The 27,949-nt window shown below is 40.8% G+C and overlaps 3 protein-coding genes across 8 annotated transcripts in view; 2 read left to right on the forward strand and 1 right to left on the reverse strand.

The window, feature by feature from the left end:
- ZRANB3 (zinc finger RANBP2-type containing 3) overlaps positions 1 to 3,765 on the forward strand; it is a 44,878-nt gene extending 41,113 nt beyond the window's left edge. The window contains exon 23 of the mRNA XM_074547910.1: positions 1 to 3,765. The gene's annotated coding sequence lies outside the window, so the exon portion shown is untranslated.
- On the reverse strand, positions 781 to 22,217 carry RAB3GAP1 (RAB3 GTPase activating protein catalytic subunit 1). Of its 2 annotated transcripts, XM_074547912.1 has the most exons (25): positions 22,072 to 22,217; positions 21,914 to 21,969; positions 21,005 to 21,080; positions 19,629 to 19,761; positions 19,316 to 19,394; positions 18,548 to 18,667; positions 17,792 to 17,957; positions 17,593 to 17,692; positions 15,220 to 15,301; positions 14,678 to 14,746; positions 14,020 to 14,093; positions 13,194 to 13,286; positions 11,617 to 11,786; positions 11,210 to 11,308; positions 10,749 to 10,921; positions 9,828 to 9,882; positions 9,184 to 9,537; positions 7,966 to 8,103; positions 6,496 to 6,723; positions 5,976 to 6,072; positions 5,784 to 5,887; positions 5,559 to 5,674; positions 4,550 to 4,652; positions 3,073 to 3,093; positions 781 to 1,816 (listed from the first exon to the last, which is right to left on the reverse strand). In XM_074547912.1, exons 1-25 carry the CDS (start codon positions 22,087 to 22,089, stop codon positions 1,586 to 1,588), a joined length of 2,955 nt encoding a protein of 984 aa, XP_074404013.1. In that variant the 5' UTR covers positions 22,090 to 22,217; the 3' UTR covers positions 781 to 1,585. The 2 variants fall into 2 exon arrangements, with proteins under 2 accessions (XP_074404013.1, XP_074404014.1); XM_074547913.1 differs by lacking the exon at positions 3,073 to 3,093 and having other exon boundaries at positions 22,072 to 22,215.
- Positions 22,180 to 27,949, forward strand: part of MAP3K19 (mitogen-activated protein kinase kinase kinase 19) — a 25,005-nt gene continuing 19,235 nt past the window's right edge. For 3 of the 5 annotated variants that reach the window (XR_012581903.1, XM_074547898.1, XM_074547900.1), the window contains exons 1-6: positions 22,180 to 22,777; positions 22,879 to 23,160; positions 23,592 to 23,662; positions 24,171 to 24,255; positions 25,026 to 25,267; positions 25,837 to 25,880. Coding sequence is in view for 4 of the 5 variants with exons in the window: in XM_074547898.1 (XP_074403999.1) it covers positions 23,602 to 23,662; positions 24,171 to 24,255; positions 25,026 to 25,267; positions 25,837 to 25,880 (432 nt within the window). In the remaining variant the exon portion in view is untranslated. The remainder of the gene's footprint in view (positions 22,778 to 22,878; positions 23,161 to 23,591; positions 23,663 to 24,170; positions 24,256 to 25,025; positions 25,268 to 25,836; positions 25,881 to 27,949) is intronic. The other 2 variants (XM_074547899.1, XM_074547901.1) reach the window with 2 other exon arrangements.

The raw sequence follows: 27,949 nt of genomic DNA on the forward strand, positions 1-27,949 counted from the left end.
CTGCTGAGCTGTAAGCTCCTAAAGCAGAGCTGTGCACAAAACAGTGCAGGCCTGAAATTTCAACTACAGCTATTTAAAATAAGCTGAGTTTTCCTTCTGAGAAAAATCTTTAAAGTTACAACTCTTGAACAGAGACAAAGACTGTTTAAGACAAGTTAGGTGCATGAGTGCACTATTTTCTACAGCCAAACTAACAGGCCTTTAGCTGTGTTGATGATGTTTGTGGTGTCTCAGTATGATAAAGGAATCACCTCTCCAGCACTTTAAATGACCAGGTAGGAATAGCCTGATAACCAAGTATGAGGGACTTTCAAGTTTCTGCAGCCTTTACAAGAGGCCACACTGCAGTGTAATATTTCATTAGAGAGGAGGAAACCAGAAGTATTGGGGAAAAAGCGTAAGCTAAATTTTACTTACTGGTAAATCAGGAATTGTTTGGTGTAATTAATTTTAAAGAAGCCACACAGTTTAAGAGCAGCTACAGGTCTTTATCATACTTACCCTGATGTGTGAGGAAACACACAAACAGCCTGGAAAACAAGGTCTGTGGCAAGATTTTACCTTGTTAACTCTTCTTCATCCTGAAAATGTATTTCTAGTTCATAGAACTTTATGCGAGGAAAAAAGATACTGATCCCTGTTCCTTCAAAGAAGTTTTAGGGTAACACCTGGGATCTGCTGCTACCAGCAGAACTCAACCTCTGTACTCAGTGTAGTCACAATGTCCCTCCTGGATCAGAGCATGCAAGGAGGGCATGGAAAAGCATGGGAATACTGAGAGCCAACAGCACGTTCATATTTATTGAGTGATGTTCACAATACTGTAGCTGTTTGTACATCTGTAAAGTAATGCTGATCTGCTGATTCTCATTCAGACAGATGAAGGTCACTGTAAAGCAACATTGGCACAGGTGGGGTGAGGGGCCAGAGGTGACAGAGCTGTCCCCTCCTGTCCCATGGATGACAGGGAGTGCAGACAAATAGCCTGGATGAACACCAGTGAGTTGCTCACAGTGAAACACGTCCGGGGTGTCACTGCCATCCAGCTTTGGCCCTTGCACCAAGGGAAGGATACAGAGTATCCCACACCTCAGTGATGCACTGCAGGCTGTCAGTCAGACTCACTGTCCACTTAGTTCTGTCTGGGAGAAGTGATGAGATCTGGACAACCAGGAGACTTTAGCACAAACTAGAGTATGAACTGTACACTTTAAATAAAAATAAGGATATTTCAGAAGCACTTGAAACAGTGATTAACCAAAAAATACTGGGCTCTGTGATTATGATTAGTAATAAATATAAATTAATGTTTTTATATATATCAATTTAAGTAGACTAACGTCACTTGATAAAGTCTGATCCTGAAGTGTAAAGCAGCACATTCTGCATCAATTTCAACATGAATATTTGCACACAGCCCATTCAGGTCCGTAATTAAGCTAATGCAAGGAAAGGAAGAGATGCTCCCTTGGGACAGAGAGTTTGAAACCACTCCTGCAGCCATTCCAAACCTCGGAGCTGAGCTGTGGCGGCCGATCCAAGTCCTTGGGAGCAGCTCCGCAGCAGCTCGTCCGGCGCGGCCGCGTCAGAAGAAGGTGGTGTCGGCCGAGAAGGCGCCGGCCAGGCGGAAATCCTCGCGGGTCAGCACGCTGTACATGCGCTGCGGCAGCGCCTTGGAGTAGGGGGCGGGCCGGGGCACCGAGGCGCGCAGGATCACCTCCCGGCCCGCGGGCGGGGGAAACTCCGACTGCACGCCCTGCCTGCGCTCCTCCGGACAGCCCGAGCGCCGCAGCTCCTCCTCCAGCGGCGCGGGCACCTGCGGCAGAGCACAGCGACAGGGCAGCCTGCTGCCTAAGGGCGGATTCGCAAAGCTGCTCTCGGAGAAGAGCAGCAATGGGGAACGCAGCTACAGGCTTCATGTGGACACAGAGCAAAGCGCTAATGGGATGCTAGGAAATAAAGCCAACGTAACCAGATGGAAGAACCCTCGTGTGGATGGTGAAGCTGTGCCCAGCTGAAGTTCTGATGTGGCAGTGTGAAGCAAGGGCTGTGACTGGAGGAAATGGCCCCTCCTCACACAGGGTGCTCTGCTCAGCTCCCTGCAGCTGCAGGAGGCCAAGGCAGCTTCCACTTGAAAATCATCAGTGCCACTACTGCAGTGCTGACAGTCACCTGCCTTTCACTCTCCAATACTACTGCAGGATGGGCTTTTCATGGCCAGAGAGCCTTGCTGAAATCCCCCTGCTGCACAGTCCCAACAGCTGTTCCCTGTCTCAGAGCCAGGCAGCAGCAACACTGACACCCGGATACTGGAAGAAGGGCTGGCATGCCCACTAAACAGTCCCTGATTACATATTCCTATGGACACACACATCTCCCCCAATACCCTAACAGGGTCCTTCCTACTTCCTAATTCAAGCATGTACAACTCCACACTGGCACCATCCCTGAGGTGTGGCAGAAGCAATGGCTGCCCCTTGTGCTGCTGCCCCTGTGCTCCCAGGAGTGGAGGGACCAGCCCTGCAGGCAGTGCCACAGAACAGGGACAGGTGCCACGTGTTCCCACAAGAACAGCTTGGGGAAGCCAACAGAGAGATCTTCCCTGTGCTACACTTCACACAGTCACCCTGCTTCTTTGCCAAATATGTGTGTCCAGAAAGTTCCACAGCTTCAGGAAGCACTAGTGTTGGGAATGCAGCACCCAGCTTATTGTTCATCACCACCTCCCCCCAAAACATCAACAAACAAACAGTGGTGGCAACAAAGAATATAAAGGCATGGCCACATATTTCAGCATCAGAAAACACCAATACTCACTTGAATAAAGGTTTTTGTTTGGTTTGGTTTTTTGAAAGACTTTTTTTTTAACATTTCTCTCTCTTTTCCTATGCATTATTTGGCTCTGAAAATAAAGTGTGAATGCAGAAAAACCATTCTGGAAACACAAAGTTACTTTTATGCTCAACTTGTGAACACCACTACAAACTAAACCTGGCTGCTGCACTATATCCACCAGAAGGTTCAGCTCTATGCAGAGAAGATGAGAGGGAAAGGAGGGACAAAGTTGGTTACCTCATCAGAAGATTCAGTCAGCTTGGAAAGGGATGAGAAAAGAACCAGTGATGAAAGACAGAAACAAAGGCAAGTCAGAGGTGACTTACAAGAGGTTAGGAGGAGACTTTAGGTTTAAGAGACATCATGCACTCCAAGAACATGCACTGGCTATCAGAATTTTCCTGAGAAAACTCAAGAACAGAACACATTATACACAGCTCAGAGAGGAGTCCAGGTTCAAAAGGTAATGAACAGGGAATTGCACTCCTATCAACCGAACAGCTCTCTACTGAAATAACTCATGGCAGGTTAAACACAAAGTGGGGTTTGTGGCAAGTTGGTTCCTGTCCCACTAAGAAACCTTAATTAACACTGACCAGCTGCTAGTGGGAAATACCTGTAACCCTGCTTTAGTTAGAGGTGTTTCAAAACACAACCCCAGAAATTTGCACACATCCTAAGGGCAGAAAGTTAGATTTGAAAACCCACTGCCTCTCTTGAAGAGGCAGGTGCATATGTGTGCATCACTTACAGGGCACAGATGTTGGGCTTTGAAGGGTAAAGGTGGCTGGTTAGCAGGTTCAGGTCTGCAAACACAATTTCCCTAGGGACTGGAAGAATAAAAGAAGTGTCCTGCTTTTCATTCCTCAGAATAACCACGGTCTGTTTTCAGAATGGTCCTTTTTATGCCGAGTTGCAAATTAGAGATTATTACAAAAGCATTGATCCTTTTAAAGTGTTTAACACCCAATCGTAACATTTTTCCAGCAATTATTTCCAAGTGGGATTTCAGGCTGCTACCTTGTTCTTACCACTGCAGTTAAATTTGAGTTAGAAAATCTGATGCTATAAACAGGTGTAATTCTGACAGGAACTGAAGGCTGACTGCAGTCCATGAGGTTTGGAAATCAATACTTTCAGACTAATTATTCCAAAGACTGTTTAAGAGAGAAAGGCAACATTTTTATCAATAGCAGCAAGGGAAGGGTCTCCAGAAAACAGATGCAGCACTGGTAAACTGAATGCAGAAACTGAAAAAGAACTGAAACTTCCTAAGCATGCTGGTTTCCACAGAAAAAATCTCAAGTATTCCAAACATAAGCCTCAGTTTAAGAAGTTACTGCTTCTAAAATATGTAATATTATGACCTGTTTCTCTACATTCCTCTGTGAAACAACCAACACTTGACCTTGAGAAATTTGTCTTGCCTTAATAGCATTACTGGTGATACTGTTTGCAGTACATAAAGCATTACTGACACCTCTGTCTACCCAGCTGGCTTCAACTGTTTAACATCCCAGGTCACTCACTCTCCTTTGGTCCTGCAAGGTTCTGTTACTGCCAAAATCATGTAGAACATCACAGAAACACCTCAAGCACATATATGACAGTACATGCAGAAATGCAGACAGAATACACTGGCACCATATGGTAACTCATTGGCTCATTCTGGTTAAATCAGAAGTGGCTGCAGCACAACCCAGAGCTCTCTTACCCTCTGAGCATTCACAAACAGCTTGTGAATGATGCTGCCAGCAGGTCCTCTTCCTGCACCAACCACTGACACTTCTGGCTGCTCCAGGAGACTGTTTACAAATCTGATGGAACAAATGAAAAAGAAAGAGGAATGGTTAATCCTTGGCCAGATCCAGGGTGCTGACCCAAAGGAGCTGTTTCCTGTGCCAAGGCCTTCACCAAGCATCGTTTGCTCAGGGTGAGAACTGGCAGATTCTCTTGCTTCTCTATTCTAGAAGTTGAAGGAAAAAATTCTCCTCTCAGTTACCTAAGAATGAAGCCCAGGCTCCTAAAGCAGATGTATAAAATCAACAGGAAAGCCTCCATGGTGTTTGCCATGCAGAAGTATTCACAATGTGACAATTTTCTTTAGCACACAGACATTGCTTGGGTCAAACACATCTCTCAACTCCCAACATGCACTGCACAAATGTCATCTCTCCCTCCCAGCACAGCAGCAAGAAGTTAACTTGGGTTTTATAACATATTAATCATCTTGAGCAGCAAGTAAATAACCTGACAGCAGGTAATGATGCAAGGGAACATTCCTTGTCACTTCCCATTCTGAGCTGCTCAGAGATGTTTCACATCAGCAAGGAGACAAGAATAAGAAAACAACTGTGGAAGAGGCTATTTCATTCCATAATATTTATAAAAAATAGTAAATTTCTAGTCCTAATTTTAGGTAAGGTAACAGAGCTCACCAAATATATCTTTTATATACACAAAAAAAAAAGTTAGTCCCCAGTACTGCCAATATAAAACAAAATTCTATTTAAAAAACCTTGATCAAATGTCTCCAAAAGATGCTTAATTGGAGGAGCACTGAGGTACCCACACACATCATCTCTAGACAGTCTAGTGACAGGGATACCCAAATATGATTCCTAAATATTTCTTTATTGTCACCATTGTCCTAAGTTTTGAAACTAGGGCATCAGAGGAAAAGCAAAACAACACAGTGAAAAATAAGAATTAAAAAAGGTCACCTTTGTAGATCTTCTTTCTCCTCTTCATTTTCACATTTCTCTACCCCAAATTTTGCTTTGAGAGACCTTGCCCTGGCAATGATGGCTTCCACACTCATAATCTGAGCAATGATTTCCTGCAAGAGTTTAATAAGAGGGAAAATTAAAAAGATGTTCCTTTAACATTGCCATGAACAGTGCAGAAGTCAATCAGGTTTTCAGCCCCAGCCAGTACAAAAGCCTTACTTCCAACTTCTTGTCTTCTGGACTGGGAAACCGTAGCACTTTGCTGGAATGGGATATTATCTGCTTGATAATCTTCTTAACTGAAGATATATCTTCTACTGCTTCTATTATAAGGAAAGAAACAAAGTTGTAATTACTGACTGCATCACTGTTCCCCTTAAATATCTGAATATTTTATTAAACATTATTTACCTTCCTCCTTTACCTTGAGTACAGCTGCATGGATGATGCAAGGCAGGAGATGCCTTGCAAGGTCAGCTGGTTTCTGAACTGCAAGGTAATGAAGTACCTGCAACATTAGAAAATGTGATAGTTTAGTGATGAAAACTAGTTCTCAAGGATAGGGTTACCTTGGAAAGATGAATTCACAAGAATGGAATGCCACTGTAAGACTTTGAGAGGCAGTTTTATATCAATCTGCCCAACAGGTTGGAATGAAACTAAAAATAACTGCATTAGGAAACTAAAATGTTCCTAATGTATATGCAGTTAAAAATCTCGTTTATTTACTAATAATTTAAAGAAATAACAACACTGCATACTTTTAGATACATCACACACCCTCCTGTACAGCAGCAGGAATTTCCAAGCAACCCTAAGCCATGCACTAAACACTTCAGTAACTCCAAGGACACAGTGCAAGGGCCTGGCAGTGTTTAAATGCTGCAGGGAACATCACAGCCCAGCCTGGCACCAGCCCCAGAGCTTTCACCTTCTCAGCCTCCCTGGTGTCATCAAAAAGCCTCTTCTGCCTCCGTGCTGGGACTGGCTTTGCTGTCTCCCAGGCCTCCACCCACATGTTGCTGGGGATCTTCATGCGGGCGCTCAGCTCGCCCCTGATGACTTTGTTCCCCTTCTCATCAATCACCTCCTCCTCGATGTAGTCCCGGGGTGAGTACCACCTCACAAAGTCCTCCAGGCAACAGCCAGGGTTAGCTGCCTGCAGGGAGGAGAGGACAGAAAATCTGTGCCTGAAAAATCCTACAAAAACATGACAGCATGGCTAGGAGGGCAATATGGTTTAGTGGGTAGAGCACAGAATAAGAGACAAAATTCAGAAAATTCTTTTGTCCACAGCCAACAAACAGTACAGTAGGATAGAGGGAATAAAGCATAAACCAAGAAAATGGCAAGGGGTAAAACCCCCATTAGCAGCAACGGCAAAAAAAAAATCACCTTTTCATCACTCACTAGATGTACATTCATTACATTTATCAGTTATTTCATGCAAGCTCAAAATTATACTGTTAAAATTCTACCTGGCACCTGCCACATGCAATAAATAGGAATTTTCACTTATCCCATTAAAGACTAAAAGAATCAGTGGGCTGCCTAAGTATGCTTTCAGTACAGACCTTCCATCTTTTAACACTCCACTGACAAAATTCACCATTTCTTCTTCTTTTGAAAAGGAACTTTAAAGAAGTATCTTCCCCAAACAAAAAACCCTTCATTTTTCATAGATGCAATATGACCACAATTAACTACATCTACAGGTCCAGAACATAAAAGGAATCCCAGTTTTCTATTTGATGTATCTATGAAGAGCGCATGTGTGCTTCCAATTACAGTTCTCTATTTTTACTTTGAGATTTTAGATCACTTACACCATATAAATAAAACTTCTATATATATTTATTATGCCATGAGTCCCTGTTAATAAAGTGATTACTGTTATACTATAAATACTCTAACTGTACAGCACATTATATCCTTTAACCATAAAGACTGAAATAATTAAAAAGATGTATATGGCCATTTCATTTCAGAATCTCCAGTCTTTTTAGTGCTGAGCTCCTGTGCTGACAGCAGTGGATGTGCTCTTAGCTCCCCCTGCAGAGCTCAGAGGGAAATAAAACCCAAAACCACAGTTAGTCCAGTCCCAACCTGATGAATGTCTGTTTTAATTCACAACTGATTAATTTTATGTTTGATGTGTTTTTTCCCTTCCCACAGATATTTTGTAAGTTTACTGGGACGTTACAGTGTAACAGATCACATCCTTATAGATTTTTGAAGTGTGCCAAGAGTTTTCCCAACAGGTTTTTATTTTCAACTTGAAACTAACTGAAAACTGTTTTGTGGAGAAAAAAACACCTTAGAACCCTTCAGAACTGTCCAAGAGAAGCAAGAGGGCCAGGTGAATGAGGAAGCAGGCAGTGCAGTGTGCCAGCAGCGCTACCTTGAAGGACTCCATGTCGGAGAGCAGGCAGGCGCTCTGCATGCGCGCCCGCAGGTGAGCGCCCTCCGCCGACGTGCCCAGCTTGGCCAGCACCTCCGACTGCTCCTCCAGCAGGTCCTCGGTCATGGGGGCCGGCTCCTGGGACAGGGAACACCCAGCGTTACTGACAGCCCCCCCTGCAGGCACTAAGGGCACGGCAGGAGGAGCAGGAAGCTCCTTCTCACCCCTACTTCACTCTGCTTCCTTTGCACTCTGAGGAAATGATCACAACTTTCCACTGCCTACACAGTTCAGCCTCAAGTTTGGCATCTGAAGAGGACACTAACAAAGAAACTACACAGAGAATTACCTGGAAATAAGGCAACAATATAAGGATATATTGCTAAATGCCAAAATCCTAATGAAATCCACAAAGTGTTTGTTTGACTGGTACAATTTTGCTGAGATGGATGAAAATCTACCCAAACCAATGCAGAATTTTTGCTGTCAATACTGTCAGCACATAACTATTGAGAACATTTTGCCTGACTACTCTCTGCTCGTATGTTTTACCCAAGCAAAACAACACTAATTAGAAGTAATTTCTCTCAGGAGAATGAAAACCACAGCATTCTTCATGCATGGCTGATTTTGAACTACTTTCTGTGACAGCACCACTTCCTTTTTCATCCCTGGTCACTCTGCAAGAAAGCTTGTTGATGTCAGGTAACATTTCTAGTTGTTTGATAATAAACCTGCTGTAGAGAATGGCACCAAACCTAATGACTGTGGCCTTTTAGATGTGAGCAGAAAAATTGTGAAAAAACCAAATACAGCAGCAAAACTGCTCCAGTACTGTGCAAAGTCAGGCAGAAATCTCTGTGGTGCAAGGACCATAGGAGATCCTATTTTATAGAAAAGAAAGTAAGGAGGGGATGCAAGATGCCTCAAGAACTGGAAATAAAAAGAACCCCATATTTAAGGTAGGAAAGGAAGTTTAATTCTTGTTTTAAAAATATCATTTGGAGTGAAATTTGGTACGGACATTCACTCTCAAATAAAACAAAGGATGTGTGAGATTAGCAGCCTCATTCAGGTTAAAGATTAAAAACAAGGTATTAGGTCAAAAACACCCAGCAATTTTAACAACACACAAAGCTGTAACCTGCAAACTGTTTGCAGTTTCCCAACCCCAGGTATGAGGCATGTTCTGTGTGCTCTCAGCTCCTGCTCCCTCACCTGCGTTATGGGAACGTAGAGAGGCTCTCCTGGATGCAGCAGCATCAGTTTTCCATGTGGGTGCAAACGACCTTCTGGTTTTAAGTTTACAGACTCTTTTGCTCCTTTCTTGCCATTTTCCTGTCCATTTCCTTTAAGATCTTCTGTGTCACTAAGACATTCAAAAAACTCCTCTTCACTGTCACTCCACGATTCCCAAGACTTGCCAAATTCTTTTTCCTTGTCAGGGTTCTCTCCAGAGTGCTCTCCTCCTTTGGCACCGTCACCAGAAGCACCACCAGGTGACCGATCAGACATGCTCCCCCTTTTCCCCTCATCTCTTGCTTTCTTCCTTTCAATGCAACAATTTAGCATCTAATTTAACAAGTTAAAGGAACAAAAAAAAAATTGTTCAGCAATTCTTTCCCTTGTGGAGACAATCATACAGAAAAACTTGTAGAGCTACTGAAAAGGTCTTGAAATTCTGAAAGATAACAATTCCACTGAACTTGTTGCTGTAACAAATTTTTTCTCAAAAAATAAATTCCACACACAAAAAACCACAAGCACAACTAAATCAACAAAACAACATATTTAGCTAATCATTGCTATAATTTTGACAGTTTCCTCAGGAGAAAAATCATTCTTAAATTTGGGATATTTACCTGGAGTTTCTGGTGCAGTAAACAACATCTGAGATCTGGAGCGCCATTAGCTAATCTAACAAAAGGTAGAAGTGCAACCATTATCAATTATAAAGTTGAATCTTTCACACACATGTGGTCTTAAATCACATGAAATCTAGAACAGGGACAAACACCCATATTGAACCCACTCCCACCATTTCAACTACACAGCTCTTCTATTATCTCAGCAGACAAGCCCAGAATTTAAATTACATGTATTTCCCAGAGGTCATTTCAGGAGCTCAGAGATCACTCACACTAGTGTGAAACACTCTGCATTCCTGGTCAGTTTTCCAATTGGAAGTTGAAAAGGTAACTGCTTTCAAACAGGAATTAAGCATCTTTGACTGTACTTTTAAAACTGCAATGATACAGTGGAGTCATTGCTATACATTTCAGCTTCTATTTTATCTGCCAGTGTAACCATTTCAAAGTACAAACTAGTGACTAAATGGCCAGTCTGTCACATCAACAAGAAACCCCAAACTCCAACCAAAATACCACAACCCTAAGTGCAGGGTATGTTATTGCTCTGCCTCATCTTGAGAGAGCCCCTGGTTTGGTGTCCCAAGCTCTGCTGCAGCAGACAGAACCTGCAAGGGCTGGAATACCTGAAAAGGCCATTGCACCACACCACAGTAAGTTTTTTTCCCCACCCTCATTCACACAGTGGAGTGAATGTCTAAGCTGAGCTTCCCCAGGCATCTTGAAGTTTTCAAAAGCAGGCACAGATGCTGGTCCTTACTCCCTGCCCTTTCTTTCCTTAAGGAAGTAGGGTAATAAAACCAGAGATAGCATTTGCAATTTAAAAAACCCCAAAACTGTGTGTTTCAAAGTCACACTCAGCTCCTGGAACAAAGAACATTCTCCATGACCAAGGAGCAACAACAACAATCTCACCCTGGGATAAGGTAGTTGTTCTCCCATCTGTAACGCATTTCCAGCACGAACTCTTGCCAAAGATGTGCCACTCCTTTGACTCCTCCATGGTAGAAGTTTATCATACAAAGACATAAAGCTAATTTGTATGTCAGACTGTCAGATGGAGCAGACTTAAACTGGCTGAAGAGATTCTAGGGAAAAAATAAAAGAAAGCAAGAAATACAGAAACAATGGCATTGTTTTCCAAAACCATGTGAGCAACATTTTAAGCTTAGAAGATACCAAAACCTACAGTATTTGGAAAAAGAAAGGAATTCCAAGGAAACAGAAATCATCACTATTTCTAACCAGAGACTCCACAAAGGTAAATTCATCTTTCCAAAAGCTAAGTATTACAAGATATAGCGCAAGCACAGCAAAGTCTATATAAACACACACACAAAATTGCTTTCTCTCTTGTGTCACTCAACAAAACTTACATAATCTTCATTCTCTGGAGGAGGATTGTTTCCTGCTGAAGTGCTGGCTCTGTTTTCAAATACATCTCCAAGTTTGTCAGCAGCATCAGGAAATAAGAACTTGAAGAAAAAAAAAAAATAAACCTTCTATCAATATGGTTTTCCTGCCTTTTCCACTTTCTCCATAAAGTTACTGCTGGCTTCATACCAGCAATCCCTGTAATTAAAATTGTTAGCAGAATTCAGAAATCAGGTTTAGTCCAGACTACACAGACTTGTAACAACTTGGGCTGTTCCAAGAAGCTGATAAATGCAATTCAAGCACTGGAACTGACATCAGATACCTTTAAATCTGCCACAGGCTCTAAAGCAAATGCATCAGTGTATGAAGTGCTCTCTGAATGCATGGGCAGGGCCAGCTCACTCACCAGGAGAATGGTGTTGAGCACCTCATTGTTCAGAGGAGACTCATCCACACCTCTGTGCTTGCGGATCTTCTTCTTGGCACTGTGAACCATGTTTGTGACTGACAGTTTGGGGATTGGGACTGGTGCTGGCTCTGTGAGCTTTGACAGCGCGTGGGTGATATCAGCAACCTCTAGCAAATAAAATTAAAACAATTAGAACAAAATAAAGTAAACCCTCAAATACTAGAACAAGTCTCTTCAAGAGTTCACTGGTCTGAATCAGTCTGTTTATGCTGTATTGATATTGAGCCCCTTGTGAAGCAGAGCTACACCTCTGCTGCCAGGCTCCAGGCTGACACTCACTGTTCTTAGCTAATACAGGCAGCAGAAGGAGGTCACAAATGAGTCACAGACTGTCCTTGATTTAATTCCCCACATGAAGTCCAGACTGAGCTGGCTGCAGGCAGTGCCTGCTGCAGCAGCACTGCTCCTGCAGAGTTACCAACAGAGTATCCCAAAGACTCACTATTTAAACCTTGGTTTTACATCATCCCAATAAACACACTGCAGGTAACAAAGACTGCTCCAGCATATGCTAAAGCTTTAGATAAATATTAAATAAATCCTGTATTAATCACTGGCCTCACATAGTGTAAGCACAATTCTGTTTTAGATTCCTCAGGTAAACTTCTCAAATCAAAAGACTGGGGTTTTTTCAGACCTGCTGCTGGTAAACTCTAGAATGTCTCTAACAATAAACTGAATTAATACTGTTATAAGCAGAGCTGACAAATTTAAGCAGCAGCAGCCTGAAAAAGCCCATCTTGGCAAGCCCAGAGCTAAGAAGGGCTGAAGGAACTGTATGCCAAGTACTGAGTAATACACACCCTCCTCCCTCTAACACCTTTTTAAGTTCACTAGCAAGCTCCTTCAAAACTAAGATCAAATATAACCAAGGAAAATACATTGATACAGGCCATATTTTGAGGGAAGAACAGGTGACAAGCAGCAGGAAGAAAGGGAATTTTCACAATATACATCAAGAAAAGCCAGAGAGGGACAGAGACTTCAAAAAGATGGCAGTATTTATACAGTTGGGATAAAGCCCAACTTGCTGGTCAGATAACTTAGGAAGTTTTAATTTTCTTTTTTCCTCAAAAGTCCTTAAAATGGATGAAGAGGATGAGAGCAAAGCCTTTCAAACAGATTAAAGACTCTTTAAACTGGCGGTTGACGTGTACTACAGAGTATAACAAAAAGGAGAAAGAAGTGGAAAAAGCAGAAATACATAAAACTATACAGAAAATCCTGATGTGTCCTACAAGCAACTCTTGTACATTCTAGTCAAATTTTAAGCTTTTCTATTCTTGTCAAAAGAAACACACACAACATTAACAGAGGCAGCTGTCCCTCTGGGCCTCTGGGAGCTGAACTTGTCTAGAATTTAAGAGAAATGTCCCCATGAAGCCCTGGCCAGAAAATTCCCAGGGGTATGTGTAAGAGTTATAAATACCAGTGAAAATAAAGGCACAGGGAAGGCAAAGTAGCACAAAACTATTAAATACAAGTAACACAAATCAACTGGATTTTAGCTTTACCTTTTCCTTCCTCATCAAATGCAGACCTTCCAAGGATCTCATCCGTTGACTCCTTCCGCCGGCACAGCTTGAAGAACTCAGTAAGGAAATCCCCTGGTAGAGGAACAAAGCTCCTGAACTCAGCCAAAAATCTCACTGAGCAATGAGCCAACACTCTAAATTATGCCCCAAGGACAGTAATTTTTATCTTTTCTTCTCAAAGAACATCTGATAATTTGTTCTGAAGCACAAATATCTGGTGCACAAATCCACATCATTAAATTATCTGAAGCACTAAACCCACATAATTAGATCTTAGGTAAATGCACACCAGACATCTCTTGGCCACCTCTCCAGAGCACAGCTCTGCCTGCAGTTTGATTCACCCAAAACAACATGAAACTTGCACAGTTTTGAAGCCTTTTCCCCACAAGCTCAAAGGCAAGGACAGACAGAGGAGTACAGCTCTCCAGAATATTCATTCTCCCTGTCAGAAAGGTTGGTTGAACTGAGGAGATGGATACATGCAAAACACACTTAATAAAATGGGAAGATTCTAGGAAATGTAAATTTTCACAGAACATAGAGAAATTCTTATTCTCTGGAACCTGGTGAAATAAGAATAGCAATGAATTTCACCCTACGCAGACACACAATAAACTACAACAGGAACTAATGTATTTGCAAAGCTTGTGTTCTTGAAAAAGAAACTCAAAATACTGTTCACTCAAAAAAATGAGGGAAGTGAGCAAATAAGCCATCAGGTAATCAACTCAACCCTAACTTCACAACTTGGTAGTTTTAGTTTAAAAGCTGCAAGAGAAGACAGGAAATTCTGATGTCTTACCCAATAGACACTGAGGGTTATCTGCTTTTCTAACTCTCACAGACCACTGGGGTGCTTGAAGTGGATCCAGGTCGCTTGGGGAAAAAATTTTAAAAAGAAAAAAAAAAAAAAAGAAAAAAAAAGAAAAAAAGAAAAAAGAAAACTAAATGCCACTGTAAGTATCAGAAAGATGAGTACCAAGTTCTCAATAAATGTCATGTCACCACATTACATAGGAGAACATGACAAGCAAGAGTCCCTGTTCTCATGTCTGTGCATGACATGAACAAGAAACACTTCTTCCTCTTTAGCAGAAAAGCTGGATGGCAGTTTTTGGGAGAGTGATATCAAGCAGTGAATTTTTTTTTTTTTACCTTTCATACTCTACTATCATCTTTTCCAAGAAATATGTGATACACAAAATTTTCAAGTCTAACATGAGAATATGCTCAAAACCAGGGGTTTGTGTTCTGTTGAGATTACAACACAATAATATTTTCTCACAGAAATGCATTTCAAAATGTGTTTTCCCAGATTAGATGTTCTATCAGCTGACATTGGCATTCCTCAAAAATGGGTTCTTTTTCACATGTGAAGCCACACAGTGTTTGAGATGACACTAAGATGCAGCAGTGAGCAAAAAAAGCACACTTATTTGCAACTCAGACAAGATACTTACGAATAAACATCGTTGTCAACAATTATCCCTTCTGCAAGGTGAGGCCATGTTGTAGCTAAATGCAGCTCACTGAAACAAAACAAGATTCCAGCCTTTCAGTGATAGCAGAAAGTTTTCCCTTCAGCACAGTTCATGTTTTGAAAGGTATTTGTGATAGATCATATCTGATTCCCTCTTTGTTCTCCAGTAAGTTTTCTCATTGCATACACGACAGCAAGTCCAACCCTTGCACAAAAGCACAAAATTTTTAAGGTTTATCTTGAGGTATATTTCAAGATCATAATTTCAGAGATAAATGGGGTACTGTAGAAGTTTATTGTCAAAGCCATATGAGCTTGAATCTGAATATCATCAGACAAATTTACAAATGGTCTTATTTTCTAATAAACCACTACCCACTACAGATGTTTCTGATGCACTTGAATAAGTAAGTATCTGCTGGACATGCTAAGTGGCAGGCAGGCAAAGCCAAGATTTGAAATAACACCATTCAGTTCTCCATTAAGGAAGTTATAAAACAGTTTTCTGAACTCTTCTCTTACCTAATAGGATCTTCACAAGCACCAAATGGTAACTTCCCAAATTCCAGGCCTCCAACTTCTCCCCCAACTAGAGCATCTATATCTGGAGAAAAATCAACACATTTTCCATAAAGAATTTGTGGAACATTTGAAGCAGCAAATCACCTTAATTTCACTGCAAACTGCACTTCATTTCACTGCATCTCACTGTAACTTGCAGGATGACCAGAGGTGACTGAGCTAGGAGAACACAATCCTAACACACAGTCAGAGGAATTGCTTCCACCAGAAACTGAAATGGGACATTCAAAGGGACAGACACAATTCTTGTCATTCATTTGAGGGAAGGTTATTCCCTTCATACAGGCAGTGATGACAGATATAAAGACAGCCCTGAAGATTCAATGTTGGCACAAGAACAGACACAAAAGTGCCATAAAAATGCTTGGGCAGGAAATCAGTTCCAAGCAGAGAAGGAAGACTGGAAGAGCAACTCTGCAGAGTGAAAAAACAACTACTTTTAAAAGGTGACAATGTTATCAAAAGAGGACTTAATCAAATAATCTGGGGGGTTCCCTGTAGTCCCAGCTACTCAGAGATGCCTCCCAGCACCAATGTTATAGCCTTCAAATACATAAATCAAAACCAGACAGCCTCCACTGAACAAAAATTAAAGTGGGCAATAATAATAATGTATTGTAATGCCATTATAATAATGCTATTACAGCATCTGATCTGCAATTTTAACTGCATCTGGCAAACTGTTTGCTAACAAAACAAGTGAGGGATTAGCAGATGAAGTATCTGGATAACTTAATTACATAATTTCTTCTGCAGAGAAGATAAAAGATATTTAAATTCTTTGGTTTTATTTGAGAAGAGCTAATTGAGTGATGGTACATAATGTTCCCAGTGAACATAAACCCACAACTGCACATAGCAAGAGCAGTAAAACTGATGCTGTCCATCTCCAGTTTCTGCAACACACCTGGACACCCTTAACCACAACTCTGCTGCTAAAGGAGTGGAAGTTATAATCAAGAAATATGATCAGAGTGATACAACTCATCCATGGCAAACCTGAGATCCTGACTTAGTGAATAACTACAGCAAGGCACAGAGACTACAGAAAATAGATTTTGTGTCTGCAGAAACAATAAAATGATAAAAGCTGTGGAATTCATTTCCCAAGTTCTTTAGGTAAACCTGGTTAACCAAAGAGGAACTATCATTTAAAACAGCACTGATTTTCTCTCTAATAAGCAGAACTCTCTTTAAACATGTTCAACACACATTCCTTAACCACAGAGCACAGAATCAACCTCACTGCACACTTCTTCCAAACACAGGATTTTGATTACTGTATTTTTTAGGCAAAGGAAAGCCAAACATTTAGAAAACCAAGGCCACATGAGTTCTGTCTCTCCAAATGTACCCTAAATACCTCAAGCTTGTAATGTAAAATTGCTACCAAACCAAGGAAAGAACTTGGGAACTTTAACTGTTCCATCACCTTGTACCTAAAACACCACATCAGTTAAGGAGAAACTAGTATCTACCTTTTTCCTATGGGTTTGTTTATCTTTGAAAAGTTTATAATTTATTTTCTACTACTAACTATGTAGAAATATTTCTGTTAAAACCAAGTCCTTGATAGTCAAGGAAGACAGCACCACCACCAAGAATAAAAGAGATCATTTTGAGACTACCAAACAAGTAACTACCTCTGTTTTTCCTAAACAGCATCACTATGGCATAAATTTATCAAGTCTGCTTTATATACTTTAAATTTAAGACTATACATTATTTCTCCCCTTCATGCAAGGCTACTATAAGAAAAGGCTTGTTCAGAAATTCCTCCTGCATTAAATTTAGTACTGTGTCAACCATAATAAAAATCCAAACCTTTACCTCAAGTGAGGTCCATATAGTATTTTCTGCTTTTCCCACTGTTAATACACTTAGATAGTGAAGCAGCAAAATAAGGTACTTTGTGGAAAAAGAATTGACAAAAACTCCCATGAGGTATTAGCATCTTCTAGAATTTGAATTTAAACATTTGTCTAAGAAATCCAGGGCAGAATTCTTCACAGATTCAGTCACTCTTGTCATTCCACATAGATACCACTATTTTAGAAATATCATTGTATTTCTAAATGCTGACTAACCCATATTTTGAGGCACAGCCCTACCCAAAACACCTGTCCCAGCCATGAGCTACAAGCTGAGAGCAGCTTTAAGCTGGACTGCTTATCACACAGGGTGGGACTGGATTGAAGCCTTTCCTAGCAAAGCAGAAAATGTTAGAATTCTTCTGGCAAGATACACAAATATTTTCTTTAGCATTGTCTGGCTGTCTGAAAAGGAGTTATTGTGAGGACACAAGTCTCCTACCTGGTGGCTGCTGTGGCCAGAAGTACTGCTGCCAGTCCTGGAGCACAAAGGTAAGGCGAATAGCCATGCTCACTGGAGGCAGAGGTGTTAAAGGGCAGCCCTTCAAAATACCAGAGAACACATCAAACGTAAAGAGTAAATCCTCTCAAACACCCTAGGGGTTGAACATAAATCACACACAGCATCAGTTTACACTCACAATCTTGGTTTTGAAGATGTCCAGCAGCCCTGACAGGTGGGTGTACTGGCCGGGCACCTTGCGCAGATGAACCATCTCGAAGTCGGTGCGCACGCCCGGGCCCTGGCACTCGCCCACGTACATCCGGCGCCACTTGTGGTGGATCTGCACGAACAGGGGCACCTGACTGCACACAGCAACACAGAAACACAGTGTGCACATCACTCAGGGTCCTGCTGCCTCGAGTCCCTAAAACTAGCTCCATATTCTAGCACAATTTCAACATTAATTTCAGCCTTTGAAATATATTTTCTCTTAGACGAACACACTTTGAAACACTTCACAGGAATCACAGAAAATCACTGTTAATGTCATTAAACAGAATGCCCAACAAATTGCCATGCCATAATCACAGCCCACTTCATGACTTCACTTACCTCATTTTCAGTCTATATAATTTTTGAGCAAGATTAGGAAGTTACTTTTACTACACATAGAGAAGAAATCCTCTTGCAAAAGCGATGTTTTATAAATTACGTATTATTCCTACAACTTATAGTAGCTTTTAACAGCCCTAAAGGTTTTCAAACAATAATTAAAATAAACAAAACATTGATTCAATCTTTACAAAACATGGGGATTTTTAAAATCCTTCTCTAACAATATTACACAAATAAACAAAAAACCATGAATGTATTTTGCTAACAATTTAATGCCTTTTCCTCACCAATGCTGGAGTTTTACCTGGACATGTCAAAAGGTTTATGTTTCACCTACCAGCCAGTGTTGCCCAGTGCAATGGAAATGGAGCTCAGCAAGAGGTTGCACTTGGATTCACTGATAACAGCATCGTTATTCGCAGCCGGAGCAATAACCACAAACTCACGTAGGCCGTACCTTGAGAGACAGAGAGAAAATGCACATTTCTAGTGCCTGGCAAGCCAGCTGAAACATGATTCCTAAAAAATATTGTGACCTGGAGCACGCAACTGCCACCAACAGATTGTGGAATTTGTTAATTTGATGCAAGCACCTCTTTATTTTTAGAGAGGCCAAGAACTGAGTGGGCATGGGGTGCTGCAGATCTGAACTCACACACTGCCTGAGTGTAACAGCATTCCAACAACTGCAATGTTTGACTGGGAGCACTTCCAGGTCTAGCAGCCCTGAGGTTTTCCAGTTTGTGTTCATAATGACTGAAACTGTTTAAACATAAAGCCAATCTCTCTAGAACAAATCCTATTATGTGCTCGAGATTTGCATTACTAAGAATACAATTGTTGTTTGTTAAGGTGGTGCAGCTTTCCTTTTTAAGAATGTACCTAAATATTACCTATATAAAAGCCTGGTTAATATATGAAATTGGGACAAATATTTGGGGGGAAAAAAACCAAAATTAAAGATAGGCCCACTATAGCAGGCTTTTTTTGCATTTCCTTCTTGTGTCTAGTATAAAGAATCATTTGACTTAAGCTTTAACTGACTGTGCCAGATTTTCCAGCTGCTATGCTCATTTGCAGTAGAGATGAGAGGCAGCACACCTACCATCTCACCAGACAGTGGGCTCGAGGAGGAAAGTCATTGTTCATGCACAGCAAGTCCTGCATTGGCAGAGGAAGGGCATCTGTGACAAAAATTGATACATGATCAATGTATCATCACATCCATCCAGCTCACTTACAACTGCCTTGTATTAGCACTGTGTGAATGCAAAGCAAACTAAGAGCAGAAGTGTCAGATCACACTCATCAGACCTCAGAAAACCCCACACAGACACAAATCAGCACACTGTGGACTCCACATTCTGACACTGTCTCCTGGCATTATCCTTACAGCTATGGAAGGAACTATCAGGTACCTTCTCCCAGCTCTTCTTTCCCATCTTTGTCACTGGGCTCTTGTACAAGATAATGATGGGTAACTGAGAATTTGAAGTCTGCAAATGAAATTTCATCTGATTTCTCTTCCCATGTTCCTGTGGTAAATATACCCTGCATATAAAAAAGGAAGACATTATCTCATAAATTTAGGTTAACATTCATTAGTCTTTAAAAGTCTTTAAAATTAGTCTTTCAAATATTGCCTATGTGATCAATAATGTTGATTCACATTTTTCTACTGCCTAATGGCTCAGCATGATTTAATTTCAATAAGCAATTCTCAAAGCTCTTCATTATAAAGGTAGCTAGCTGCTAAAATCCATGTTGCCAATAACCATGTTCATTCCAAAAACCAAATATCATCTTGCAGCCTTCAGAACTACATGGCAATAAAGATTTGCACCCTCACATATGCAACTGTACATCTGAATATATCCATCCTCACCTTTGCCTAGAGACAGAAGTTTCCCACCTGGGACTTTATCTATATCTAAACTGTTCTGTGCAAATATTACCTTGATATTTACCTTCACCAACAAATGATTATTTTTATCTACAACTTACAAAACTTGTGTAAGAATAATTAATTTTTAAACAAAAATACAGCATGGGAATGTCTAAAAAAATCAGCACCACTGCTCCTACTAAAAGCAACTTGGACAATCCTTTGATCTTACAGGGTGGTAGGAAGAGAGCTCTGGTCTAGAAAAAAGACACGTAGGAATACAGGGACAGCTAAAGTGCAATTTATTAAATAACATAAGTTTTATTCCAAATACTCTGTACCTGACTAGAATGAAAAGCACTGAGATTCCCCTGGAAACACAGCAGCCATTCCATACAAACCAGCTGAGTTTATCTGCATTAATATGCAGAAGAGCTCAGCAATTTCCTCTGCATTTCACAGGACTGAGAAAGCATCACAAAGGCTCTAATTAGTCGCTGAAAAAATCTCTCCCATCTATGAAACACACTGAGTCACAAATAGCACTGTGCAAACCTCAGCCATAAATACATGAGGTGTGACAAAGGCACAAGGCAGGACAAAAAGACTCCTTGAGTATTTAGAGCAGCTTCAAGCATGTCTCCAGATTAAAACTTAGAATTTTAAAAAAATCTCTAAGCACTACAGAAGATCCATGTTTGTCAGGGAAACAGTCTGTTTGGCAGATGACCCACCAATGAATTTACAGTAATTGTTTGTCAAATTGACACTTCTACAAGTGAAATTCCCTAATAAAGTCATTATCTGCCACACCTACAAAAACAGCAATAGATTAAATACATGTGTACATTACTGTATTACTAATTAGCAATTCAAATTCTACAGGAAAATTCAGAAGCAGCAACTGACCTTCTCTAGAGGTTTGCCTGAAGAAATCCCAATAAGTTTCCAGTCATTCAGTACTTCTTCTATTTTTGAAATAAATCTATTAGGAGAGAAAAAGGCATTAATATTTGCTGAACACTACACCTGTATTATAATTCAGCCATCTAAAAGCATGCAATATGTTGTTCTGCTATGGAATTCCTTAGAAAAGCCCAAAGAACAAACAGACACCACAAGTATCACAGTAAAGCCAGAAAAACTGCTTCCTTGTACACTAAACAGTCTTCCTATGCTTAAATTTTACATGACAGTTACTTTTAGTTGTGAGCATCTTTTGACTGTTTTAAGAATCTCACCTTTTTCCGAAAGAAAAGATGTTATGTACTGCAGCACATAACAGCTGCAGCACTTAACTCCTGCTTCATTGTTGACAGATAGATAAGCATTTAAGACAAAATTATCACTAAATTCAGATTTAAAGCGCACCATTTGACATCTCTGGTCTCCTGTCATAAACGTTATCACTACTGGAAAAAGCATTTAAAAAATAATATATTCAAAGTACAAGCGCGTTCTTCGTCTTAAATTTCTTCGTACATTGTTCTACTAACTTTTAAAGGCTTCAGCTATGAGATGACTGTCTGAACAACCAGACAGCTACTTAGAAAACACATAAGCCTTCTGAGCGTATATTCTAATCCCTTGCAAACAGATATTAAACCGGACCTTAAGTTCAGAACCAGCTCGACTAGAGCCTCTTAACCCGATCCTCGGCCGCGGCCTGAGCCTAGGGCGGAACGGCCGGGAAAGGCTCCGGGCAGGGCTCCGGGCGCTCCCGGCCGGGGGCAGCGGCTGCCCCGGCAGCAGCGGCCGGGCCGGGCTCGGCGGAGCCCCCGCGCGCCCCGCGCCCAGCGAGGGGCGGGCAGCACCTACCTCTCCCACTCGGAGGCGGTGGTGAAGTCCGTGATCTCGAACACCTCCGACTCGGGCTGCGGGGAGAGAGCGGGACAGGCGGTGAGCGGAGAGAGCGGGGGAGGCAGAGGGAGAGCCGGGGGACAGGGAGCGGGCGGAGGAGCGGGACACACACTCACTTCGCTGTCCGCCGCCATCTTGCGCCGCTGACGGCCCCCCAGCGGCGGAGGCTGCCGGGAACGTGGCGGAGGGCGGCGCCTCCTCAAAGCCCGGACTTGCTTCACAGCCCGGCGCTTCTGGGCTCTTTCGCAGCTCTGTTTCCCCTCACAGTGTTTGTTTTGGGTTCTCTCGCTCGTCCTGGTGGCGTTCCCGCACAGCCCGGGCTCCCCACGCCGTGTCTCTGTTTCCCGGCCGGCTGCAGCCCCTCACGGGACGCCCGCGGGAGCAGTCGCTTTACACCGGAGCGAGGCTGAAGTGGGGGCTGCTCCCACAGATTCTCCGTCAGCGAGAGTCCAGAAGGGCTCCCTCAGATGTACAACACAGCCCTTGTCAGCCAGCCGGGGGCTGAGGTGTCCCCCAGGACTGGTGTCCCTGTCCCCGCCTCATCCAAAGCCTTCCCCGTCGCTTGTGTCACCCGGGGAGCAGCGAAATCCTTCTGGCATCCAGCAAAGCAGCTCCTTTAAACACCCTTTTAACCCAGGTTGAGCCCACTACACCTCTTTTATCCCGTCTTGCCCCTTAGCACAATCTGTTACTTTAAAAAAAAAAGGAGGAAATACCCTTAAAACCTGCGGCTAGAAAGGAAATTACAAATACTCGTGAGGGCACTGAGTACGAAGTAAAAATGACATGGAAACATACCAGGTACTAAAAGCATAAACGGAGGTAAACATAAGATAGAAAAAGGGTTTGGTTTGTGTGCTGAGAGAACTTGCGATGGGAGCCTGAAGCGCTGCGGTTTAGCTGGGCTGTGTTTGTTTCCATAGGTCACGGCTGCTCTTTGAATTAAATCCTGCCCGCCGCGTTCCCCCGGGCTGAGGGGTTACCGGGGCGACTCGGTGTAAACTCAGCAGCCGCAGTGCCAGCCCAGGGAATGGCTCCTGCCTGCTCCGCATTCAGGGAAACAGCCCAAAATAAAACCAAACTCTGGGCCATTGCTGAAGAATTCCTCGCTGGCCGGCGAAGGAAGGCAGCTGCGAGCTGAAAATGCTCTCGAATTTCCCTTTGGGTTGCTGTGCCTCTTTCACTTTTCGCTGCTGAAGAACCAGGTAAGATTTGTAAGATTCTGCCTTTTAACAGAACATTCTCAGTTATCATTTTGAAGGAGGTTTTTGTGTATCGAAAAAATATGGGAAGTTTTTAAGAAGTTCACTATCTGACTCTTAACAGGTGAACATAATAGGTTGAGCATTGTCAGGGATTATCTGGCCTTCAGCATGAGACATCAAGAGTCCTGGTTTCTTAGCTACCTCTATAGCTAATTTCACTGTCTTCTAAATTCAGCATAGCATATGTTGTGGGTTTACCTCTAAAAACTTTCTGAGCTCTTTGTTTCTGTGCATTCACCGCTAAATTACAGTGCTTTGATTCATTTCAAGTACTTTTAAATGCTTTTGTCTTACTTTGGTCTCAAATAATGAAATATAATGTAACACTTGGTATACATGAATTGGAAATCAATTAACAGTTTTCTTTTCAGATTTCTGGGCATGCATACATTTAAGGACAGTATGTCTGACAACAAACAAAATAAGAGGAGAAGCAAAAAAGGTAGTCTAACCCAAAGCTTATGTGTTTAAAGTGTAAAATGTAGATCTGAAGCTGGAAAAGTACAGTAACAACTTGAAATTTGGCTATTTGTCAAAACTTAGCAACCATAAAAAATACAAAATCAAAGTCAGAGTACGTTTCTACCTTTGTAAAGGCCTAAGATTTCGTTTACTTTTCAAATTTTTAAATGCTCCTCTTCTTCTGTAGAGTTTTTGTCAATATTTGTTTTCTGTTTCTATTCTCCTGATACAGGAGCTGTAACTGGCTTTTTTAAGATGTTCTTTGCTTTTGTAGCACATTGAATTAATAAACTTACCAAAGAAATAAAATGACTTCAAAGTTTTACATTAACATATCAATAAATTACAAGACAGTGAAATGTAACTTGCTCTTGTTTCTTTTCCTGATACCTCTTTATAATAATATTTTAATGCCCCAAAATAACTGCACTTGCCACGTGTTACTGGAATTAATCTGTTTTTATGCAAATATTGATGAATTACTGCAGGTTGTGGAAGTGTTGTTGCTTTTCAGAATGCAGACAATATAATGGAAGAAATGCATCAGTCAGACAAAGCTCTAGGAAAAACCAGGTAAGAAGCATCACTATTGAATTTGCATTTGGGTGTGCACAAATAGGAGCAAAGAAGGTAGTAGACTGAATAAGAAAAATATTTTCACATTATTTATGGCTCTATATGTTGTGTAGTGTTTGTCTCTTCCCAATATCAGTTATTGGCCACTGGAGGCAAGATATTGCATTAGGTGAACAAATTATTTGGTACAATAAAGAAATATGGTATGTGGTTATTTGACTTATTAAATCCAGACAATAATCTTGTACACAGCTTTAAGAATAACTTAGACTGCACTTTTATACCTCTTTTCAGTCACAGTATTTATCTTTTTCTGCATTCTTCATTCTTCAGAAAACAGGTGGCACAAAACTGAGGCTTGTCCACAGAGCCTCTGTTTTTTCAGCAGGCCATAGCATATTTTGTTATTAACAAAGGCACATCTGGTCTTCAGAATTCTCTGACACACTCTCCTGATGATTCATAAAAACTCCACACTGGAAGCAATCAATTCTTGTCAAGAAGGGGAAGGTGAACTGAATGTTTTTAGGTTTCTCTTGTTGCTTGGTTGACATTGTTTGTCGTTCAGTCTCTCTTGTAGTCAACCTCTGCATTGCAGTCCTATTTCCAGGGAGAGGCACAACCCCACAGATAAATAAAGAAATGACACTTTGGCATTCTGGGATCTTGCAAACCTCTTGGTCACATTATTCACCAGCCACATGATTGAACTGACTCCTTCCATTAATTTTGCTCTGTATTTTGGTTATTTTTATTTTGCCTTTTAGCCAAACTGCACCAACTTCCAGAGCATGGCCAGACCAACAAGTGGAATGTTTTCCAAGTAAAAATCAGACAACATTACCCAGGAGACATCACACTTCTTTATCTTTCTCCTCAAAGAAAGAGGATGTGGGATGTGGCTTTGACTTCAGCTTTCTGCTACAGACCTCATGCCCAGAATCTAAAATTTCAACAGCATTTATGGATTTAGATACTTTCCAGATAATAAAAGCACAAATGCAACAAAGTAAGTTCAGTTTTAAAAGTCACAAGTTTTATATATAGTTATATATTGGTTATCATATTGCCTTTATGTCTTTTGCTGTCTTCAGGGAGACTTCAGCCATGTTCACCCTCTTCTTTAAATATAAGTTTGTGTGTGTTTGCAGAATGAAGGAGATAAAGAGAAGCAATGACAAACTTCACCATTCCTGCTACTCAGTTGTGAGACTGAGCCACAAATGTGGAGTGTAATTCTCTGTGCCTGGAGGGATGACATCTTTCTCCCTCATACTGGCAATATTAATTAGCTGCATACTGTGGGTAGCAAACATCTGCAATTGAGAAGCATTTCTTTAAATTATTAGTGTCAAAATATTTTAAAATTATCTATGGCAAATGGAATTGTGAAGTTCAGTATCACAATTAAGTTTCAACCTACAACTTTTTTCTGCACTACAGATTTATAACACAGTCCTGCAACCAGAGACAGATCCTTGATCCCCTGAACACTACAATTTGAAATTAATTTATAAATGTGAATTGTAGTCTGTTTAAGAACATCAAATTAATATTTCATTTGTTTTGATTTTTAAGGGTTAACTGTTACAATGCTAAAAACCAGGAACAAGAAATATGAGGTAAGAGAACCTTATGTATAAACTGATCACTGGCAAAAATATTATATCCGTTCAACATCTTAAAAATACAGATACTGCTGTAGTGTAGGTAGTTTGCTTAGTCTTAGTTGTTGTGGGTTTTTTTAAGAATGCAAAATATTTTAAAATTTATTTTATATATGTGTGTCAGCAAATCTTGAGGTGTATATCAACAAATTAGCAGTGAGATGTTACATCAGGGAGTTCTGGAGATAAAAGGTTGAAAGTTCAAAAAGATACAAAACCTTTAGAAATATGTAAGTTAATTAAAATGTGACTCCTGTTTGTTAAATTAGATGTCTTGTTTTGCCAAAACCCACAACACTTCTTTGAAATGGTAATTTAAAATTGAAGTTGAATTCTAAAATAGCCTTGATTTTAGATGATTGATGAAATTTACTGTGTTAGCAAATAAAAAAATAGTCTTTTAGAATTAAACATACTTTACATGAGATTTTGTGAAAAATATAAATAAGATTACACAATTTTTTTTTTACCTAGAAACAGGCTCATAATTTTACATATCAATACTCCACACCACTTTAAATGTACTGTATTTAGAAAAAAAAAGAATTTGGCCTTGATGTATATTAATTAATAGCCTTTTGTAGAAAAGACTCAACTTGTTGAATCAGATATAAACTTCAGTGAAACCATCACAGAATACAGCTGATCACAGGAAAAAAGTGAAGAGAATATAGAAGTTGGAGCAAGAGTTCTGACACAGGATTATAAAAATGGATATGGAGGAAAAAAACCCCAAACATTTCAAGTGGAGAGAAATATTTAAGAAAAATAATTTACCTATCCTTGGTGTGATTTAATCAGCTTTATTTCATGTATTGGGCTTTCTAGAGGTGTATCCTTTGGGATAAACTGAGCATTCATATAAATGAGCATTCACATTAATGCCATGCAGGCTGGACAAAGCCTTCAGAACTATCAATTTCAAACCAACACATTGCTTTTCCTGGCATGTTCAAACCTCAGTTTGCCCTTGGAATGCAAACAAAAATTTCCTGCAGATTGCAAACTGATGTTGAATATAGACATGCAAATGAGCACTCAGAGCAGATGACTGGGTGATTATTTCTATTGCATTCATTTGCATAAAAATATTCATTTCCTATAAAGTAAAGAACAGAAATGCTATTTTCAGAAAATCATTCTCACTGTTCATCTGAATAATCCAAACAAAGTACTCAGTTCCTCTGATCTGTACTCCTTCAAATGTACCTGGTACCTTTCAACAACTGTGATGGGGAGCAGGGAGGAATAGTAAAACACATCCCTGACCCAACAGACTTCTGTGTCAGCTGCCCTTGGTTTTATCCATTTCACTTCACTGCAAACTGAGCTCAGACTGTGCTGTCTTCCAGTGCCCCTAAAACTGTGAGCTGAATCTGTGGCCATTTAACATGGATTTATATGTTTAGATTTAATATAATGTGCCTTAAAGTCTAGAAATAATTTGTTAGAATTGTTTTCTCCAGGGATGCAATAGCATTCTGTTATAATGGGCTGGTTTTCCTTTTGAAAAACTGCTTACATGAGCTCTGGTTCCATTGAGATTATAATTAATGGTGTCAGCACATGTTGGAGGGTTACATAAAGAGATTTTAAATCTCAGCATTAGAGTGGTGCTCTCATTCAGGGGGAGTGCTCAGTGAGAGAGGAGCTCTGGCACATGAAGCCACTGCCCAGCCCCTGAATTCCTGTAGCAAACATGAAGTGCCACAAGACAGAGTTAATGACTGACAAGAGGGTTTGGACATGTGGACAAAACTTACTGGTTCTAAATCATGGAGAATGACTTGTGCCTTAAAGCAAAAGATCCCACTTTCTGAGCTAAGAAATACTTAGAAGTAGTTCTGGATCTGAGAAAATTAATGCAAATAATGTGCAAAAATAATGTATTTTCTCAGGAGTCTGATATTATACTTCATAATAGGTTTAAGATAGGAATATATAAAATAATAATAATTTTCTAATTTTTTCCTAAGTCTGCTTGTCTCTTAGAGATTAGTTTTTACCTTTATCTGTGGTGTAGC

Source organism: Zonotrichia albicollis, chromosome 10 (genome assembly GCF_047830755.1).
Source record: "Zonotrichia albicollis isolate bZonAlb1 chromosome 10, bZonAlb1.hap1, whole genome shotgun sequence".
NCBI lineage: Eukaryota > Metazoa > Chordata > Aves > Passeriformes > Passerellidae > Zonotrichia > Zonotrichia albicollis.